General features: G+C 43.5%; 2 protein-coding genes and 1 long non-coding RNA gene across 8 annotated transcripts in view; all 3 read right to left on the bottom strand.

Moving 5' to 3' along the window:
- Positions 1-12989, bottom strand: part of myh14 (myosin, heavy chain 14, non-muscle) — a 32641-nt gene extending 19652 nt beyond the window's left edge. For 3 of the 6 annotated variants that reach the window (XM_030103712.1, XM_030103710.1, XM_030103707.1), the window contains exons 1-7: positions 12800-12989; positions 8395-8572; positions 5773-5979; positions 4338-4494; positions 2756-2783; positions 1097-1211; positions 108-155 (exon numbers count right to left, since the gene is read on the bottom strand). In XM_030103712.1, coding sequence (XP_029959572.1) covers positions 108-155; positions 1097-1211; positions 2756-2783; positions 4338-4494; positions 5773-5979; positions 8395-8559 — 720 coding nt within the window. In that variant the 5' untranslated portion in view covers positions 8560-8572; positions 12800-12989. Of the gene's footprint in view, positions 1-107; positions 156-1096; positions 1212-2755; positions 2784-4337; positions 4495-5772; positions 5980-8394; positions 8573-12799 lie in introns of those variants that run through there. The other 3 variants (XM_030103708.1, XM_030103709.1, XM_030103711.1) reach the window with 2 other exon arrangements.
- Positions 12990-15052: 2063 nt separating this feature from the next.
- Positions 15053-20368, bottom strand: kcnj14 (potassium inwardly rectifying channel subfamily J member 14). Its single transcript, XM_030103760.1, has 3 exons — positions 19235-20368; positions 17826-18143; positions 15053-17438 (listed from the first exon to the last, which is right to left on the bottom strand). The coding sequence occupies exons 1-3, from the start codon at positions 20294-20296 to the stop codon at positions 17208-17210; spliced, it is 1611 nt and encodes a 536-aa protein (XP_029959620.1). The 5' UTR covers positions 20297-20368; the 3' UTR covers positions 15053-17207.
- A 508-nt stretch (positions 20369-20876) lies between these two features.
- Positions 20877-21606, bottom strand: LOC115397467 (uncharacterized). The gene is made up of 3 exons (XR_003932471.1): positions 21593-21606; positions 21409-21449; positions 20877-20961 (listed from the first exon to the last, which is right to left on the bottom strand). It is a non-coding gene; the product is annotated as an uncharacterized LOC115397467 (long non-coding RNA).
- Positions 21607-21817: the final 211 nt, after the last annotated feature.

The raw sequence follows: 21817 nt of genomic DNA, 5'->3' as shown, positions 1-21817 counted from the left end.
AGTCAGAATCAGCGTGGAGCTCATTAGGCAGAAAATAGGACAGGAAAAAAGCAAAAGGGGGGGGGGGGGGGGGGGGGGGGCGTGACGGCAGAACAGAGGTAACTCACCCTGTTCACCAAAGTACTGCCTCTCGTTAAGGACCTAGAGCCATCCACCTGAACATGCAGGAAACAGCAAGGGACGAAGCAGAGAGGACAGATTGGAGGGAAACAAGCACAGGAAGGAAGGAAGGAAGGAAGGAAGGTCAGAAATAATGCAGAGAAATGTATAAGAAGAAAGACTGAGAGAGAAAACCCACAACCAGGCAAGATAAAGGAACCCAGAATGGAGAACAAATCTGAATATCTGATGGTTGAATGAAGTGAAATCAGTACTTTGAATGAAGTAAAGGGAAGCGTGAAGAGAACAGATGAGTTAAGAGCGCAGCACTTTGATTTCACTAGTTACTTGGAGAGTTTTTGACATCTCGTAGCAAAACAGAAGAGAAATTTCAATAAGATGGTCAAAATACAGTATAGGAAACTCCTCAATCATCTTCATCAGCTGGTCTGTTGGGAGTTTTCAGATTCTTTCTTTCTATACCCTCAGTCTCCTCTCACACCAGCTTCACCTTCAGCATCCTTCATCTTTCCTACATTCTTCACTGAACCCTCTAAACCTCATCTATCCCAGTTCTCTACCAAACTCTCCTCCATCCGGTCCGTGGTTTAAGCCCAAACAGTAAAACTCTTATCACTTCACTACCTCCACTCCCTCTGATAAAGAACATGACGTAGTTATATTAAAATCTCTCTGATAGTCTTCTATGTGTCTGAGACATGTGAGTTAATGGCAGAGTTTTTGTGAAGGACAGCATTACCTGATAAAAAGTAGTGAGTGAGTATGCATAAACACAGAAAACAGATCCAGATGTGGGCTTTTAACAGAAGGCTTAAATATAGACACTAACACAGGTGTCGTGTTTAAGAATTGATACCTGGATACTTGGCCTCTTCTTTTATTTATGTCTTTCATTATTTCTTAATTCACCTTTCCTCAGACTCTCAATGCTACTGGAAGGTCCTTCTGTTCTGTCTTCCGCTCTGCTGTGACGTACCTGAACCGGCTCTTTGTGTCTGCCCGGAGTCCCGGCTTTATGGGAGGACGCAACGTGAGCCAGATACTGGATGACTTTCTTGGTGTTTTCCGTTTTCCCAGCTCCAGACTCGCCTCTGGAATGTACACAGAAAACCATGTAAAGAAAACACACAGTAGCAATGTACACAATAAAAAGGTCCATCTGAAACACATGGTCTCAAACATGAATGATGTGTATATCTAAAGAGAGAAACGCCGTAGGACCAGGCGACCCAACACACACTCATCGCATCAATAAACACAAGAGCTCACGCTGTGTGTTCAAAGCCACAGGTCTAAACAGAGAGCAGGTGTGGAGGATACAGGGTGGGTTACACCGCTGTTGCTTTTGGACGAGAAAGAAGAAAGGAGCAAAAAATAGCAGCGGTAAAGCAGCTAAAAGAAGCAGAGGCCTCGTTCCAAATACACTCCGAGACTAAATCAAGATGAACCCAAAGTGAGAATCCTGACAATGACAGGATGAGTCTGACAGGAAGGCAACTGGCAGGGAAGGCTCTAACAATGGTCACAGACACCAGAGGATCCAATCACCCAGTCCGGAAAATAAAAAAAAGCCTATTTTTCTGCATAATTACAAATGGATAAATGATAAACCAAGACTAAAGAAACTATGTTTTCTTCATTTTATCTGTTCTTGTTAAAAATGCACAGACAAGGAGTGTCAAACGCATGGCCCACCAGCCAACAGTGGCCCCCCAGAACCTCAGTTAGTCTGTGGAATGACCCTGAAAGGTCAAACATTAAAAAAGTAAAGCATTATTTTCACTTTTTTAACAAATTTACATTTCTCAGCACGGGCTCCTTTATTGTACGTTGCCCATTAGCATATAATGTGAGGATGAGCTGGATTTCTGATCTTCTAGTAAATTTGTCAAATAAAGTTCAAAGTGTTTCCTGGATTTTTGGATGGAGCAGAATGTAATACGAGAAAATACGAGCCACAAACGGAGGGTAACATTGTTTTGCACAATGCTGAAAAATTGCAATGCTTTTCTTGATTAAATATAAACTCTTCCACAATGTACATGGACCAAACAACATAAAGATTTGGAGTGTTGCTGAATTAGATGTTTTATATATGTCACTCATTTCACCAGTCCGGCTCATTCAAGATCACATTTAGCTGCATGTTGATCTTGACCTGAAGTGACTTTGATAGCTCTAATATGAAGCTTCAGTCCTAAACAAGTTCATTCCCACATGAGATTTCCAAATTTTCATCCAAAATGGGAATCTTTTTTTTTTTTCTAATCTGAGCACATGATCAGGCTTTTCTGAGCACTGATTGAAAGTCTAGCTCAGATCCTGGCATGCGGCAAAAACAGAAATCATGAAACGGCAGAAGAAGAAGAAGAAGAAGAAGAATTTGAAAGGTCATGCAGCCTTCAGTGTAATTTCATCACTCAGTCACGTCACACATTCAGGTTTCTGTGTCTGGCCTCATCAGTCCAACCAGCCGCCCAATCGAAACATGCCACGCACACACACACACACACACACACACACACACACACACACACACACACACACACACACACACACACACACACACACACACACACACACACACACAGACAGTGACTAAGCATTCACACACATCTCACTGTCAGCTACTCACGTGCAGAGAATTGACTGATCTTCTCTATCTGTAAAAAAGAAAAACCATGATGAGTTTCTCTTCACAAAATCTCAACATTTAATGTAAACGTAACAAAACTTGAAGATATTTCAGGGCGTTTGGATTTTTTCCCCACATTTTTTCGGACACAATATTCCTCTGACTGACTGGAGGAGGGTGTAAAACAGCGTACACTTGTGTCTTCTAATAAATATAACCATTAAGCACTGAGCAACAACGCCCATTATTGATTATGACTGTGTGAGATTACACACGTTATCTAGGAACCAATACTAACAAAAAAAAAAAAATGTCATCATTACTTCGACCTTCTACAATTCCCTAAATAAGGAATTTGGAGAAAGTTGGCTGGAAAATAAAGATTTACAAAACATTAAGGAATAAAATGAGAGGTGACAAGATCCTGCATGGACTGACTCCAGTATGTACGGCACTTACACAATGTCTCAGTTGAGATTATGTCAGAACCTTCTACATGACCACATCGACACTAGAGGGCTTTCTCAGAGCTTTCCGTCAGCGAGGGCTCACCTTTGCTTCCTATAATGCACTTATGACACACATACACGCTGTTTGAGCTGTACGGGAGTGAGGTGGCTGTCTGAGACAGTTTCACTGAACAATGAGCTTAAACCGTCATGAAACACGGTGTGGAGCGCTGCGGAAGCCACCACGGGGATTCACACCTCATGTTTTCACAGCTAATACGTCTTTTCTGAGTACACAGACGGATCCACGGTGGCATTTAAATCTCTGATTGCTCGCTGACTTTTGGCATTTGACCGATTAGCAGTGTACACAAAAGCTGGTCTCCAGCGGAACGGATCTCTCCAGACTGCCAAACCGCACCACAGCGCTCGTCAATGGGTGGACATTGTTTGAAACCCTGCTTGCATTCGCTTTAAAGATTCCCACGCATTCAGTAAGGAAGAATTCATACTGGCCCTACAGGTTTAATCACTGCGGTAACACACCTACAACTTACTGTGAGGTGTGTATGTGCATGTGTGTGTGTGTGTGTGTGTGTGTGTGTGTGCGTGTAGGATACCAATACTGGCGACACAGAGCTTCATCTGCCCTGTCCTGTTATCTCTGGTAAACTCCCTGAGGCGGAGATATTGCTCAATCCACCTTTAACTGCTTTAAATGGATCCTGGGAATTCTGTCTATGTGGTTTCGTAGCGTCAACACGACAAGCCGAGTCACAAAAATGCCTGTTATGCCTCGTTACTTCCTTTACAGTATTGTGACGTTTCCGCAAACCAGGAACACAGCCTGACCACGATATCTACTACTCGTCACAAGGAGTGTCAAAGTTTGGAATCTCCGATGCGTAAAACGCAATGTAGAAGGTTTGTTTTCACTTTTAAGGCCTCTGATAACAGTCATAAGTCGGGAAGACGCCACACCCTCGAAGGGCATGCATGGCGTGGCCCACTGATCAAAGATCAGATGTTATTCAGCACCGCGTCACAGCCAGGAGGAGCAGATAGGAGCAGCGCTGCTCGGCTACAGGGTCGGAGTTAGCTACAGGTCAGAGGTCACAGATGGTGCAAAGTACCTTGAAGCATGCTGCGATAGGCAGCCTCTGATATGGCGTAGATGTGGGGGGGCATGTCGTGCCGCTTCTTGCCCCTGTACATCTCCACAATGGACTCTGTGTAAATCGGCAGGTTCTTGTAAGGATTCACCACCACACAGAACAGCCCTGAATATGTCTGGAACAACACACACAGGACAGAGACAGGCAGACTGAGCATTACGGCAGCATTCAACACACAAACACACAACCGTCTTATTCATTCATGCCTCTATCAAAGAGAGATGTTATAGTTTATAACTCAAATAATCCTGTTTGTGTTGAAGATCACTCTCCTCTGGACTTCGTTTCGATATTTCATAACTGATAATAAAAAATAGTTCAGTTGACTTCAGAAGTATAACCTCAGGAAGCTACTATAGAAGTACAAGAACATGTAAAAAAATAAATACACAATACAGAGATTGGCTATGACACTGAAACATCGTTAGAATTGAGATTTCTCGTCATGCACTGAAAGATTTAATCATATTTGTTTCATTTTTTATAATATTAGCCTATTAGCCATTCAAATTAAACAACACGTCAGCTGCTTTCCCTTATTTAGTTTTAACCAGACGTCATAATTATCACAAAAAAGTACATTTTAATGGCATTTTAATTTTGCAGGATCCATCTGTGAAGAAGCGAGTTAACGTCAGCATCGGAATGATCATCTGTCTTTTATGGGACATCATTTTCTTCTATTACCTTCGATAACAGGTTTATGGGCCAGCTATCCAAATATAAAGAGCTGAGCTAGCAACTAAAGACGGCGTGTCACAATGATATATTTCAATAAACACAAAAGAATTTGGAGGTATTTTGTTAATGTTTTATTTTTTAAACAGAAGCCCAACGTGAACGTGTGCTGCGTCTAAAAGCAGTCTACAACATTATACTGACAGTGCTCCCGTCTGTCATTCAAACTGAAATGAAAGTCCTGCATGACAGACAAATGTCACTATCTTATCTTAAGCTGTGCTACGCCTCTCTGAACTATGCAAACAATCTCTCTCTGCTCTCAGTCTATCGCTTAATTGATCCTGTCTCCTACATACTCCATTATCCATCCCCTAATGGGACGTTTTCATTAAATTTCCTTATCTTATTGCCCCTAAATGCTGCAGTGCACGTGGTAAGCTGTCCCCATCTGTCCCCCTCGTGTCAGTCCTGAAACACTCTGGTCCCCCCCTTTTTCTACGAGAGAAACCAGAGAAGCCCCCACCGGCAGCTCACACGCGAGCGAGTCTGTAAAGCGACTCCTCGCCTTTCGTTCCAACACATATCGGTTACACAGGAGATGCCACCACACTCAGGTCGAGCACGTGCACGCGCAGAACGTCCACGACTGTATGTGAGACGCAGCGCGGTGGCTTTTAGCCGTCGCTTCTGCAAAGTGTTTGGGTGAACTCACATAGATCAAGCCAGAGTAGTATCTCTCTCTGAGGTTGTGCAGCACCGAGGCCTCGTTGAGGCAGGTGAGGTCGGCCATGTCCTCCACTTTACTGAAGCGTGGTGGGTTCATCCGCTGCACCTCCTCCCTGGACAGAGTCAGCCTCCGCTGGGTGTCCGTCAGCTCCACCTCCACCTCGTCGCCGCGCTCCTCCCGGATGCTGGCCGACTGCGCCCATAAGGAAAGAAGTGGTTAAACAAAGACACTGCGGCTATTGATAAACGGGGGATTTGCTGAAGGAAGCTAATTATTGTGTTGTGCTTCTGCGTCAACGTCGTGTGCCAAAAAAGCAACAGAAAAAATTCGTCTAGCGGGAGGAATCATGTGAGTTTAATGGCTTCCTGCATTAGAGGAGATTCTGAGAAGCAGCATCAGATCATTCAGAGGAGCTTTCTGAAGAGCTGCTGCTGCTGATCAGAGTAACTTTGGCTAAAAATAAAACATAACTGAGCAGTCAGTAAAATTTCATTCAGCTCAGAAAAAAACAGAAGCCGAAGGCTGCCCTCAAGGTGGAATATTTTTCAAACAGCTAAATGTTTGTCTTTGCTCTTACTCTGCATTCGTAGAAATGTTCACATTTGTTGATGTGAAGCACTTTGAACCGCCGCGCTGCTGAAATGAGCTTCAGAAATGAAGCTGCCTTTCTGTAACCTATATATTCATGCCACGTTTGGAGGCATAATTCTAATGCGCAGAACTCCTAGATTGACATCCAGACAATCCAAAAACTACTAGGGAGCAAGACATAAAACTGTGCACCTACATAAACTAAAATAACAAGCTAGACTCATGAGGATGCCACATATTTTGAACATACACAGTAAAACACGCAAAATAATGCTTGGACTTTGAAAAAAGTAGCAGAAGCACTGACTCAGTCCACTTGAATGGATGTGCTTACTCATTTTAGAGTCTAAGAATTTTAATTGGCTAAGTTTTAACTAAAATCACAATCTTTGGAAAAGTTCCAACGTAGATCATTTTCAGCCTAGAAGCATGCTTAACTTACCACTCTTACCTTTGTACCTAACTTTTTACTGCACAACTGAACACATTCATCAAAACGTGCAGGTGGTTCAGAAAGCTGCAGACATTTCTGACTAAATGAAAGAAAAGGAATGACTGTATTTCCACATCATCCACAGCTGCTTCTTCAGGCTGACAAGGCTTTCTGTGGCAGACTTTCTGTTATTTGGTGTCCCAGTCGGATCACCAAGGTCCTGCTTTGTCTGATATCTCATTTTGATGAGACGGGTTGAAGCTGCTCTCTGCGGTTATGAAGGCTTTTGCCTCTGGACGTCACCACAGCAATCTCGACTGGTATTCATATGAAGAAATTAAAGATTTATATCTCTAACCAAGCATTTCCTTGGTTGTTTCAGTTTTTTTCAATTTCAATTTTAAATTGTAGACCACTTTGATTATGCGTAGAATATAACATTTTTAATTATTGGAAGACAAACTTTTCCATTGTATGTATTTTCTGTGCATTTTTTCAATGCAAATATCTGCTAAAGCAGAAATAGTCTTTTTGCATGTCAATACTTGTACTTATTATACAACTATGATCCAGTCTTTCAAGTTTTCAGTAAACGCAGCAGTTCTCCGGTTTGCAAATCTGCAAGTGAAAAAAAATCGAGCAGAGGCTGTCATTGTGAGCTTCGTGGTATGAGTGTGGTCGTCGTCCACAGGACAAGAATAGATGGTGACAGAATGGAGCAGAGAGGAGCTCTTTTGTCACGCTGTCGGTCTTGTGCTCGCTGGACAGGATGCAGGGAGCTCCGACTGTGCCACAGGACGCCGCTCTGCTCCACTTTATCCCCACTCTGCCTTCACATGCACAACACATCAAATTTGCTTTGTCCGCGTGCGTCACAGACCGCATTAGTCACGGTTTAAACTGCATTCTCAGAATATGAAACTGGACATGTTTGTGTATTTCTTCATCAGTGCCATTCTCAGATCATGAGTGTAAAAATGAAGTCAGTGTCTGAGTGACGGCCTCTTCAACTTTAGGAGTCTGAAGGGGCGTATTGTTCTATTCATGGAGCTCTTTATGAAACCGGCCGAGTCGAGAGAGGGGCAGAATCAAAGAATGGACGTCACATTCATATGCCACATCCATCAAAATCCACACTGAGAAGTTGCATCAGCATTACACAACTATTCAGACAGAGTGGAACAAACTGATATTATGACAGGAGCCTTGTGAGAGTCATTAGGCCTGAATGTGTTGGAAGGCATCACAAGGCAATCCGAGGTTTCTAGCAAGAATAAAGCCTGGTTATTAGACTGGGAGAAACACCTGATAGAGTATGAAAAAAAAACAAACGTGCACACACCCTGTGCTGTGTTGCTGCGTAGCCTCACCCATCTGACACACCTTCAGGTGAGGTGACACACTTGGAGGTAATAATTCACAGGAGCATTAACGCCGTGATAGCAGAGAGCAGGACTGCGAAACCCAACACCCAAAAATAACCAGAATCCAGCCTCAAACCCTCTCGATGTTGCGTGTTTTGAGTTGAATGTTTGTGCGTAACCAAAAGCTTGAGGAGTCGGCCACTTCCAGCGACAGCTCACCTCGAAGCCATGCTTCTCTGACGGCACCCACACCAGCCTCTTGGCCGCCCAGTCGGCCTGACTGGCGGCGGAGAAGGCAGAGTTGGAGTTTTGAGACCCTGGCCCCACGCCCGATGACAGGAAACGGGTGACATCGTTGGCGACGCCCCCTGTTGGCCTGGACATGGTGCTGCTGGCACTGCGGTAGGAAAAAAGAGAAGAAAAAAAAAAAAAAAGTGAGTTAGCACTGAGCCACTTCTTGCCACGGGCTGATGGTCTCGTGGGAACTGGAGCTGTGAGGGAAATGTAAAGTACAGTTAGACAGTGACACTGATGTGATTCTGTGTGAAGACCTCACACACACACACACACACACACACACACACATAGTGCGTGTGCATCCACACATATACGACACACAGTAGCAAGCACACTAGTAGCATGCAGGCCACATACAGTCGGGACTGGGCCTCACAGTTGGCCTAATTGAAAGACGCAGCAAATCAAGGAGAAGACAGAACTGGAGGAAAGACGGCGAGTGGAGGATGGAGGGATGGTGAGAGAGCGAGACACATCAATCGCCTCTGTGAACTGACATGACAGCGAGAGGGGGAGGAGGGACGGCGAAGAGGGCAGACAACTGTGGGAGAGGATGGAAATGGACTGAAAGTATTGTTAAATGAGAGAAAATGGAGCCTCCTTCCACTGCACACACTGGACTGAGCAGCAGTACAGCTGCAGAAACGTCCTCACAGAGGACAGGCACGGGCACAGCGGAGCCAAAATGCTGATTCTCCTTCGGGGCTGGCCTTTGGGAGAGGCGAGGTGTCAGCCGCTGAAAGTGCCAACGACTCTGAAACACGAAGGCCATCCACAGTCACAAGGACTGGAGCCCAGCTATAGGATGCTCTCCGATTTTCTTTGACATAAGGGTGATAAAAGGCACAGATCACGTTCAGCTCAGCACCAAGACTTTGTTTCCATGAGCAGTAACCGTCAACAGATTCAGCTAAACTAGACACAGAACTGATGCAAAGGAAGAGCAAAGTAAACAGCATTCAGGAGTGAGAGGAACATCCATGGATCAACCGGAGTCACATGCAAAGTGTGCAGAGGAATTGCCTTGTCCTCTTTATCGTATAATTCATAGAGACTCAGACAGACTATGACAATTTATTGGAATGATAAGATCACAGAAGGTATTGAGGAGAGAAGCTCTGTGCATAAAAAAACAGACTGAGATGGTGAGGAAATATCCAAAGAATGGATTAAGATCTCCCACTGAGAAAGCTACTTTACACTCAGGTTTGTGACAACCAGAGAAACCAGACACCCAGACTGAGATACGGACAGATATAGATGATCAAAGATGGTTGTGCGGGAATCGAGATCCAGGATCAGAAAAACTGTATGTGTGACAGTAGATTATAGGCCAATACAAGTGGACAGTGAAAAGACCAAAACTGCTGCCTTTAAATGTTGACTTTCTTCAGAAACCGTGAAGAACAAAAGATCTTTAAAAAAAAATCTGCCTTTACTTATTAGTCACAGTTAGAAAAACGTATAACAGACTGCATGTTTTAACATTTCCAGTGACTGTAAAAACCAATGTCAGGATCAAATAAACTTAGTTAATCATCGTCAGAGTATCAATTATAAGATTTATGAAGGCTTGAGTTGACGCAACTTCTGTTTAAGCAACCACAGAAGACAGAAACGAGCACAAGTTTGCAGGAAAGTCGAATCTGGTCACACAGGTAGGTTATTGTACCGGCATGTGCTGTGACTGTGTTTGCTATAAGGCATCTCCATGCCTCAGCAGGTATGTCATCGAGCCTGATTCTTGCTATGCGCCTCACTCCAAGCTGTTTCTTTTCTCTTTTTTTTTTTTTCTCTCTGTCTGTTCATCTGTCCCCAGCCCTGCCGTTACCATACCTGTTACTCCCATACAACTCAGGGTGTGGAGTAAACATGGTAACAAAGGAATCGTCACCACCCAGCCAGCCAGCGTGGAAAATATGTGATCCCACTCTGGCACTAAGCAGCTGTGTGTCTGGTATTGAAGGCTCGTGGTGTTGTATACATTTGCCATTGTGTTAGAAAATGGCTTTAAAATACCTAAATCAGTATTGTGTTGCTAAAAGTTTGAAGAACTTAAACAGCTGTGAGCAGGGCGTGTCGCTGAGCTGCAGGTATCTTTATTAGGCATGAATTACGAGAACAGGTCACAGATGTTTAGTTTTGACAGCTAACGCTCTTAAGCACCTGGATACTGTTGTTTTTTTGTTTAACAATCATTCCTGAAAGATGAGTGAGTAATGTGACTGTTGGGTTCATTACCTCACTAGAACAGGGCTTATAAGTCGTAGGAATGATTGAGCAACCAAGCTTGTGGTGAGAATTAATTCTTAAAACTATCTGAGATATGATTAGCAGTATTGTTACAATACATCTATTGATTGGTTAGAAAATATTAGAAATTAATAATAGAGGGGACAATTCTCAATAGTTGTCATTGTTATTATTAAAAAATATTCAAAAGCAAACACAGTACTATAAAGTGCAGAGTCAAACATGACAACAAGATCACCTTCTCAGTTTACTATTTATGCTATTATAATTTTAGTGACTTGGAATGGCATTTGACATTTTTTTTGAGAGTATGTTTAAAACTTTACAATGAGCAGACTAAGACAAAATTATAGGAGCTTGAGTAAGTGATCAGTTCTAACTACCATCCATCGTCTTTTACCAGCTCGGAGTATCAAAGGCACTGGAATGGATCCAACAGTGGGAAAAGGTCAGGTACACCACGAGCACACAGGGCAAGCCCAGAGAGACAGACAGTCACACACACTCACACACAGTCACACTCACATTCACACCTGTGGGAAATTTAGAGTCGCAAATGAACCTCACATGTATGATGTTGGACCGTGGGAGGAAACCAGAGTGCCCAGAGAAAAATGATGCAGAGAGAAGATGCAAACTCCACACAGAGAGGCTTCAAGGAGACACAAACGACACTGCCTGGCCCTTCAGATGCTGTAAAGCTGAATTCCCCACACTTGTTATCTCATGTTGATGACCTGCCTTTTCCTTATGATCATATAAAAGCGCCCAACCTGAAAATCGTAACATTACCGACTGATAAATGTCTGGGATTCCAACTACATGAATGCATCACACGCAATGACACAAGCAATCTGGCCACATTTCAAGCACTTGATGACAAAGCAAAGTACGTCTATTGATGATTGGAGATGTTTGAAGAAATGTAAAGTCTGCATTATAAGCATGTGGTATGGACATTTTTTCCCCACAGATCAATACTGTTCCCAAGCCGGTAGCGGTGGACTTTGCAGTATAGCTGCAGTGTTCGGTGCTGCTGAGTCCTATAGATGCCGGTGATTCCGATAAAGTCTTCACACAAAGACACACTCACACACATACACACAAAGAGACCTGAGGTTGTCGCAGTACAGCCAGACCAAACCAGCAAACTCGTCCTGCAGCAGCTGTAAGTTGCCAAAACCTGACTGCTGCCCTCCATAGCAACACCCTGAACACAGAGCAGCAGCCCACAGACAATACCTGCTGAGTTTGAACTGAGGTCATTCACTGCGGGGGTCCGCAGCTCAGAGTGTGTGTGTGCGTGTGTGTGTGTGTGAGTGTGTGCGCGCGCGTGTCTGAATCTCTGCGTGTCTGTGTGTAATTACTGTGTGGGTGCCTGCGCGTGATTGTACGTGTGTTAAACGGGTGGGGGAGCTGGAAACGCCTTTTCTTCAGCTTTGATGTGAAGTGGCAGCGCACCGGGGAGGGTGAGGGTGAGGATGATGATGATGATGATGATGATGAGACTGTGGCATCTGCGCACTCATTGTGGACAGCGAGGAAAGGTGACTTTAATAAACCGCTGGCTTTAATTGAGACAGCACAGCTGCAGCCTGGCCTTCATTGATTAACCAGATTTTTTTTTAAATAAATTATTTGATGAAGTGCGGCGCCGTCTCAAACCCTGACGAAGACAACCACACCTTGAACGTTAGACATGAACAATCACATGGGCCCCAGCCTTTAATTGACTTGGCGAGCCGCAGGAGCAAGAAACAGCCATTTTACACTCGTTTCCCTCATCTGTGAACATTATTACACGCATACAAACGCGAGGCTTTAAATGATATAGGCCGGAATACTTCATGATTTTCACGGGCTGCTTTCCTTGGTCAGACTTCAGGTCATGTCGAAATCTCCTCGGGAAGCCGTACAGGCGGAAAACCCGACACGAGCTCCCCCAATGTTTTATTTCTCACGCATATGGATGAAGTGCGCGAGGTTAGCCCGCTCCTCTGAAATATGATACGTTCAGGATATTACACCGGCTATTTACGAGTTGGATTAGTGTAAAGGCAATTAAATGTCTCACCTTGTGGTTCCGCGCTGAGTCGTGGGTAAGGCTGCGGTGTGAGGAGAACCGGGTCGGGGCTGTTTCTCGGGTATTTTCCTGCCTGATAGGTGTGTAGCCTACCGCATATGCGGCTTTTATCATCGCATTGCTCCCTCAGCGGAGCCGCACACACTTCTCGGTGAGAATAAAATAGACGGAGAGCACTGAGGGCAAGAGGACGGCTTCAGCCCCGCACGCCGGCTTCCTGCCCGGAGACCAACCAGGTGAGGGCAGACGGGTTTAGGCCGGGCCTCGGAGGGAGGCGCCTCCAATCACAGTCTCAGCCCGGGCCGCGGACCCTCCTCTCCAACGCGGCGGCGGCTGTCCGCCCCGAAACGGGCACCAAACGTCCGCGGTGACGAATCACGTTCAGCGCAAGAGGAACGTCACTCGACTAGCCAATAGGGATCCTGCAGAGGCGGGACAAATTGTGACGTACGTGGGCTTTAGCCAATCAGAGCGCTGGAGCAGGTGCCGAGCGGCTCTGTCGCGCGCTGGAAGGGAGATTTGCGCGCTCTTTGTTTACCACCAAGTGGCGGCGGGTGTCCGCAGACACCGATCCTCTGAGCCCGGAGTCAGTGCATTTCTTCACAAACACTAACCGACGGGAGAGGACCCGGTTCCCCGAGCCCGCCTCAGACCGTCCCAGTCTGAGCCCAGCGGTAGCGGTGTTCCAGGCCTGCTGGCGAACATTAACACTAAAGAGTCAGCTAAATACTCGTACAACTAGTGTGCAACAGCAAGCGCAGGGACAACATGCAAACTCCACACTCAAAGGCCCTGTCAGCTAACAAGCTTATGCCCCATTATACTCCTTTAAACAGAAAATACACTTCCTAATTTCTGTATTTATTAAGTTGTGTTTTTGAATGCTTTTATCAAGTATGCAATTTTGTAATTTATGCCAGGGAACGTGAGCTGGGCTTAGACCATCGTGAGGCAGGTTAGTTTTACCCTACTGATGATGTGTTGTTGCAATAGTAATCCTTTTACTTTTTCCAATTATTAAAAAAATCCAATTACCTTTTAGAAAATAATAAATCCCATTTGAGCAGTTCAACAATTTAAATTACTGAAAGCATACATCTGCAATGAGATCATCCTTTCAACAGTTTTAAGAGAAAATCCCTGCTTTAATTTGTTTGCCAAGCAAATTGCAATAGTTTCATTTTCTGTAAACTCAATTAAATGCCTGCTAATGGCAGTGCAGTCAAACTCACAATGAAGCAACTAATAACTGTTTATAAAATACACATATCTGAGAAAGTAAACCATAAGCAACCATTTCGTTTTTTAATAGAAAAAAATCGATAAATTCATGAGTTCCATGAGTAGCTGACAGTGGGGTGTCAGTGTGCGAGTGACTAAGGAGGTGTCTAGGTAATTCTATGGCAATCTCTCAACTTTTCAGCTTGTGAAAAAATGACACTCTTCATCTTTCAGGCTGTTATATAATAAATATAACAAAGACCTTGATAATAATGTAGTATGTGAAATATACAGTATTAGGCTTATGCTGTGTGTTAACCAAGGGACTTGGAGAAGAAATGAAGCATCATACTATAACTTAAACTGAGTCACTGTGCTTTATTTTCTCTACAACACAGTGTTGTTTCATTTGGAAATGCACTGTGCACGAGGCAGCCTTGAAATCACATATCTATTTTTGAGCAGAGGTTTTCCTTACTTCTCAGCACAAATGACATGGGAAAGGTACAACTTTTTAACTGTAACCTATCTAATTTATGTAAAGATATAGGTAGTCATAGAAATGATTTATTTTACTCGACGTATAAAATGTACTTTACTGTGAGTAGGATATCCAAAGGAAACAAGTGAAAAGATCAGACATCCTTTTTGTTATTCCTTTTCTGTGCAGTTTTAAAAACATAATTGTCACTGAAGTGTTGGTGCTGCAAGTTCAAGTTACATTTCATGGAGGTGGAGGCAGGGTGACCCACCGTGCAGCCTATAAATAGAACATGGTAGTCAAAGAGGAGCAGTGTAAGGAGTGACACAAACATGGAACTGCATTAACACTGGCTGTTATAGGTAACATTACATTAATCAATCCCTCAGTCCATTCTGAGGTTGTAAGAGTGTATCTTCCTCTGACAGTTGCTCTGAAGTGCTCCTGTACTAAAAATACCATGTTTTGGAGCTTCATCAGTGATATTATTCTCCACATCAAGTAGCAGGTTGATCTTCGATCAACATTTAGTTTCATGTTGCACACATTTCCTTCCAACACATTTGGAACTCAGCAACTTACATTTTCAGGTGGCATAATTTACTGTAAATTATTACAAGAATAAAATAAACAAAACATTTCAGGTGCTTTATGACTACAAAGTGTAACTATTATATAGTTTACAGTATAATACAAACTTTTAGTGTCACTCGCGTGCATTCTTCTTGAAATGACTCAGTTACTGAGTAAATTCACAGTCATTATTCAGAGAGAAATGTTCAATCCCAACAGAGATCTGCAACCCATCCTCAGCCCTTCCAGTAGTTTTATTACAAAAAAATGGGGAAATAATCAATTGCATATTAATTTTACTATTGTAACACAGCAGACAATCTTTCAAAAAATCTATCTTGAACTTTGTGGTGACAAAGGTGTCTCTTAACTAAATTAACAAATAATAGAAGCAAAACTGTAAAAAGCTAAAACGGAATTAAAATGCCAACAGTTCCTGATTGTACACATAAACTACAGTTTTATTTGAAGCTTCCCTGTTTATGTGCTGTATTTTCTTAATACAGAAGGTTAAAAATATGAGTTTCAAAGCATATTTTATTTGTTCAGGATTAAGGCTCCTTTGCTTGTAAAGGTTGCAGATCCCTGACCTAGAACATGCTGCAGATGTTGAAGTGATCAAAAACAGTCGTGCATAAAAAGCATTACACCGCTACACTTTAAGCACATTTTAAACTTAATATAAACTTTTGCAGATGAAGGGCTGGTTGCAAAATCTCTGCTATGAAGGCACCACCTACTATGCATTTCCCATGGGCTGCGAAAAAAGAAAACAAACCATTATGCATTACTAAATAACAGAGTTGTGGATGCAGAGAGTTCGTAGACTTTTGAGCACAAAAAAAAAAAAAAAAAAAAAATAGAATAATTTTCTTCGATGTTGGTGTGGTATCCAGTTCAGTTCTCATTCACTTGATGGTGAGCAGTCACAGAGGTGCAGAAACAGTAAATCCAGCTCATCACGTTCAACAGAATATCTCTCCTGTGGCGTGACTGTAGTCCTCTTATGACTTCAACCCAAAGTCATTAGTTCAGGATTCAGTTAACAACATCATGGTGCATTGAACTGCAGGTAATTTCCAATAATTATCAGTTCTAAAATCCCAGGAAACAAAAATTCAGGTTGGTTGTTGTGGCATTAAATATGTTGGATTTAATGGACAGAGGTGCAGGAAGCGGTGCTTGGTGTGATTAAATGATCAGTCTTGCTGTATCAACAGTGTGGTTTCAGTCCTTACAATGCTCACCCTGAAACATGGCATTTCACTCACAAAAAAATGTTATATTAAATAAAACAAATATTATGATCAGTGAAGTTTTTTGCATGACATGTAGAACAAAAGCCCAACAACATAACATGGGAACAAACTGCTAAAAACCGCTGCTCGTTCTTACAGTTCCTCCTCATGTTACAGTTGTTCTGCTTTGGCCCTACAAGTACGTAGTCTTGTCCATTACTAAGATACATTCTGAACATAAGATGTGCTATCCATACTTACCAAAGGCAAATAAAACATGAAAATGATAAGTCAGCATTGGAGAGAAATAAATTCCCATGTAGCAAAAGCTACTCTTCACTGCATACAGGAGCCACTTCAAAGAAGAGGCCAGCATTTCTGTCATGGAATTGCATTGTACTAGACATTAGTAACCACCATGGGGTGCTGTTGCATTTCCTGCCAGTCCAGCCTTAGAGACAGATGGGTGTGCTGTGGTAGTAATGGGCCAGATGTGAGACTTAGCAGACACGTTTTCAAATTCTGAAAGATTGCCAGGGCCAATCACACAACTAGGTCATTGTCAAACCCAAAATCTGCAAACAGCTGATCCTACATTTCCTTCTGTTTTAGTTTGAATTGCACGAGAATACTTCTCCAAGTCTTGGAGACTTTGTAACATGCTGTCCTTTAGCTTTCCTCCCACTCTGGACTGTCCTGACTGTCTAACAATGCCCCTTTCCTATCATACATTCACAAATCATTGGCTTTGTCTACTTTAAACTCAATCTCTCTTGACCAAACAATGCCTAGCCATCTCTCTCTGACTTTCTCTAACCTGTACCTCCTCTTAAAGCTGCGACTGAACTTCAGGTCCTTTTCCTTTAAGGCCTCCTATCACACAGGGTCAGTTGTAGTGCAAATGTTCTACCACAGATGACCTCCGGGTCACTGGGCTGGGACACTCGAGACCTTGTTCGGTCTCATTGTCTGGAGAGACGAGTTGCAGGGCTACTTCATTCTCATAGCAAAATGATGAGCGTGAGCTTTGAATGTACTTCTGTTCAGCCAGCTCTTTAGCACTGCATGAAGGTGTGTTTGGAATTGCATATGTCCGATGGAAAAATGAGTAGTCCACCTGGAAAAAGAGAGAGAAAACTTTAAGACGCACAATCAAGGTGACACATGCAGCAACAGTTTGCGTGCTTGTCTTTACTATAGTGCATTTGCATAAGTAGGTTTAAGAGGAATCAAAGATTTGATGAGTTGGGTCAGTCAACGAGGTGAGAGTGCTAACCACTGATCCAGCATGTGGTGAAACTGAAAATATTTTTAAAATTCAACCAAGTATCGGAAACATTTCACTTGAGCAAACCAACAAATCCACAAAGCAGCTTTATCAGTATGCTTATAAAGCCTATATATAGCACCAGGCACATGCCTCAAGCTAACACTTTCCATTCAAGTTCACAGATATACATCAGGAAATGAGTGATAGTGTTTCTTCCTATCTGTCCTCTCTCACCTGGTAGCACTCTTTCCTTTCAAAGAGCACGGGTTCAAAGCGATGTCCCCAGAGGATTTCAGAAGCCAGATAGGAGCTACGGCACTGCGTGGTCATGGCCGTGGCCTCGACCATACCCTCAAGTATGACCACCACTTCCAGGTCAGAGTCATTCTCCAGGGCTTTCTGGTCCATCTCAAAGAAAGGCGACTCGTCGTTGATTTCATGGACAATCGTTACAGGCGAGACCAAAAAGATGCGATCGGTTCCCGTGTCGAAACCCACGTTGATGTCCATATTGTCCAGTGGCAGGAACTCCCCCTCTGGTGTAACCCTTGACTGAGAGCAGGTTAGGGACGGAGAATAAAATAAAGTGAGAACTCTGAACACAAACTTTCAACATTGGATATTACACATTTTTTGCACATACGGGAAATACTGAATGGAAATGAAACAATTTTGCCTTTGTAGGTGGTATATCAGCAAGAGCAAGTAGGGCACCGAGTAAATACATACTGCAATTTATTGTGTTAAACATAATGAAATGGAAAGTCTGTGACATTAAAGATTATATCATATATGAAGATTTTAAATTCACTCAACACCATTTCAAAAGGTAACATCAATGCAGCATTGGAAATTAAAAGTTCCTATATTGACCCCAAGGCTTAGTATCTAGTGTTGAATTCATATGAATTTGACTGTGCAAATCTTTATTCACACTGTGAATGCGTAAGCTCATCACTCACCTAACCTCTACTACTGTACAATATTCATTCCCAGCATTCAGAATTGTATTTCTTTGATCCTTGCAAACTAATCCCATCTGCCCTGTTTGGACTTTGATATGGTCATGCTCTTAGGAGAGATCAAATTTTCCATGCTGTATCCTCGCAGCACAGGTTTTGACCCTTGGGAAAATCACGAGGATGTACACAGAATCACACTCATATAGTACAAATGATAACAGCATTAACCAAGCATAGAACAAGTCACAAAAGTTCAAACCATCGTGTAAATATCAGTATGCAAAGACAAAAACCACCTAGCACACATGAATACAGTATACAAGGGGAAATGAGATGACGAAGGACAATGGTCCTCAGTTAAAGAATTGTAGGCAAGTTAATCCATGTTAAATCTTCCTAACCCCTGAGGGAAAATAAAACAAGCCCTCATTAACTGCGGTCCACAGAATACAGGCCAGATGGTCTCAGCACTCTTGCCTTCCATCTCCGGCAACCTTTTTTTTCCCCGTGCCACTCTCACACAGTGGCAACCTTTACTGTTCTGTACAGTTTTTTCACCTTTTCCCTGTCAATTTTCCCTCACCAAATTACTTTGACCTTTTCCTGTTATCATGTCAATGTTTCAAGACCTTATTTATTTTTCATCAGGGTCATTGGGAGGTTCATCTTCGCTCCACTTACCTTCAGTAGTTGTGCTCTGACGTGCGCCTCGACCAGGTGGCTCCTCCGTAGGTTGCCGACCCTCCACATCATGCAGAGTTTTCCGTCTCTCAGTGAAACCACAGCCGTATCAGAAAACACCAGTGTCTCGTTGCGCTTCTTGGGCTTGGCAATCTTTGCCATGACTGCCCCGATGATGAAGGCGTCGATAATGCAGCCCACAATGCACTGCAAAACGACCGCCACCACCGCCAGGGGACATTCTTCGGTCACGCTCCTGAATCCGTAACCGATAGATGTCTGCGTCTCCAAGGAGAACAGAAAGGCCGCCATGAAGCTGTTAACTTGGAGGAAGCATGGCTCCTCAACGACTGCCTCTCTATCAGACCCTGCTCCAGATCCAGCTTCTCCTGATCCTGGAGAGGAACTCGAATTTGGGGCAAGACGAATGGAGAGGTCCCCATGCGCGGAGGCAATGAGCCAGAAGGCAAATCCAAAAAGCAGCCAGGAGAGAAGGAAGGAGAGGGTGAAGATGACCAGCATCCAGCGCCAACGGATATCCACACAGGTGGTGAAGAGGTCGCTGAGGTACCGTTGGCCCCTCTCGCTCATGTTGACGAAGGTGACGTTGCAGCGTCCGTCCTTGCCCACAAAGCGTTGCCGGGGCCGGCGGCTTGAGCGCCTGCCGCGCCGGCGGCTGGTGGTGGACGGGGAAGAGAGTGAATCTTGCTCTGATGAAGAACGGCCATCCTCTCTCCCCCCTACACTACCGCCTCTTCCACTCCTTGGCCCTGAGCACATTCGTCCTGCTCTCACTCCGCCTTCTCCTCCTGTGTCTCCAGCAGCCGACTCTCCGATGGCACTCTGCCTCCGCGCATTGTTGGTGTTGCTCTGAAGTGGCAGAGCCTTGCCGTTGAGGACGTGGGTCGGGGAGGGGCTGGTCGGGGTCCCTGACCCTGTTGGGCTCCCTCCTGCCCTTGCCGTATCTGCAGCACTCTGTGCCAGCCTCATGACCTCCTCCTCTTCTACTGGCCCATCCACCACAGCACTAAAGCGACGTTTTACTCGAGCCGCTCCCATCATTGACTGTAATTCACAGTTTTCTCAGTGTGTCTTGATGAACAGTGTGGCGATTACGAACCTTAGTGCAGTCAGTGAAGTTATTTGTGGTGCTAGCAGCACAGTCAGTCTTTCATTTCACCTAAATAGTTGCTGTAGATCCAAAGTACTGAATGGTAACCAGAGGACAGTGCCCTTGATGGTCATTGGTCAGTCCATTGTTTCAAAGTTGCTGTAATTGTTTTTCCCCTTACAGTGTATGCTTTCTCCAACAGAGCCTTTAGTAAAGAAAGTCCTTCCAAGCATGAACAACAAAAATCCAGGAATTGTTCTCACTGAACAAAGGGAAACAGGCACAAAGACAAACTTCGCAAACACTGATTGGAGGGAAGCCGGATCGACTTCAGCATGCAGGATTTGTTCTGTTCACTTTAAAAAACAATAGGAACATCTTGAGAGCTTGGGCTTTGGACAGGCATCATTTGAAGTGAGTGAGGGAGGGTAAACAGGTCCTTGCAGGGATTACTTTCATAATACCATTACAAGATGCACAACTAAGCATACAAGACGGGCATAGCCAAATTAACCTCACATTTTAACAATATGATATAATAAATCTCAACGTGCAGTTGCAAAAAAAATAGACATGCCACTTCTTACAATGAGAAGTCTTCCCGGTTTCACTACTCCTTGGTATGGGCATGAGGAAAAAAGAATACAATATGATCAAATATTTCTGATCACTATCCTACATTTATGATACAATATCTTGGAGAATATAAAACAGGACAGTATTGATATTGAATTTTTTTTTAAGAAGCATGTACAAGCTAATGAAAATATTCACAATATAATGTAAATTGAAATGATAACTCCCTACAAATCAAAAAAGAATCACTCTTGCCCAGCAAGAGGGGCCCAGCTGAAAGAACCACGTTTTGAATGTCATTTCTTATCCATTCATGTCACTGCCTTGACAATCTCACATTCTTTTTCCAGGTGTCGGCCAATCTGTTTGATGGCCATTGTCAGTTGATTTTGAAGAGTTGTTTCGTACACTGAGTGCTGTTGATAACCGCAGCCTGAATTACACTGCTGTTAACAATCATTTGCAGTAGTTAGCTTCTCAGACATACCTCATTACAGCTCAGCATTACGGCTAAGAAATCTCCTACGCCTGACAAGAGATAAGAGAAAGGAAAAAAAAATAACAGAGAATGATTACTTTGACCTTACAATGACATGTCTGGTGTTTTTAGCTGTAAGTGGAATACTTGTATGGAGGGTTAAATGGAGGGAAAAGGTAAATACACAGGTCACCTGAGGGTGTTTTTCTACAGGTAATGCTCCACAGTTGATAGATGGGGTGTTTTCCACAGAAGGAGCAGAGCTAAGATGTGCTGAAAAGTAAAGTGGTAGAGACTGTAACTGGACTTGAGGAGTTGATCTTTCTCTACCAACCTTTTGAGACCCAGAAAAGGCTGAACTTTTCATCTAATAAAAAAAAATCACTTGTTAATGTGGACTTAACAGACAAGAGTATTT

Source organism: Salarias fasciatus, chromosome 11 (genome assembly GCF_902148845.1).
Source record: "Salarias fasciatus chromosome 11, fSalaFa1.1, whole genome shotgun sequence".
Classification (NCBI taxonomy): Eukaryota; Metazoa; Chordata; class Actinopteri; order Blenniiformes; family Blenniidae; genus Salarias; species Salarias fasciatus.
This window is presented reverse-complemented; position numbering and strand designations above follow the sequence as displayed.

What these genes read in the sequence shown, in the direction of transcription:
- kcnj14 (XM_030103760.1), bottom strand. Translation starts at nt 20,296, where the DNA reads ATGATGGGAGCGGCTCGAGTAAAACGTCGCTTTAGTGCTGTGGTGGAT. An exon ending in TCAGAGCACAACTACTGAAG is followed by an intron (nt 18,144 to 19,234) that starts GTAAGTGGAGCG and finishes ACCTGCTCTCAG; the next exon opens with TCAAGGGTTACACCAGAGGG. An exon ending in AAAGGAAAGAGTGCTACCAG is followed by an intron (nt 17,439 to 17,825) that starts GTGAGAGAGGAC and finishes CTCTTTTTCCAG; the next exon opens with GTGGACTACTCATTTTTCCA.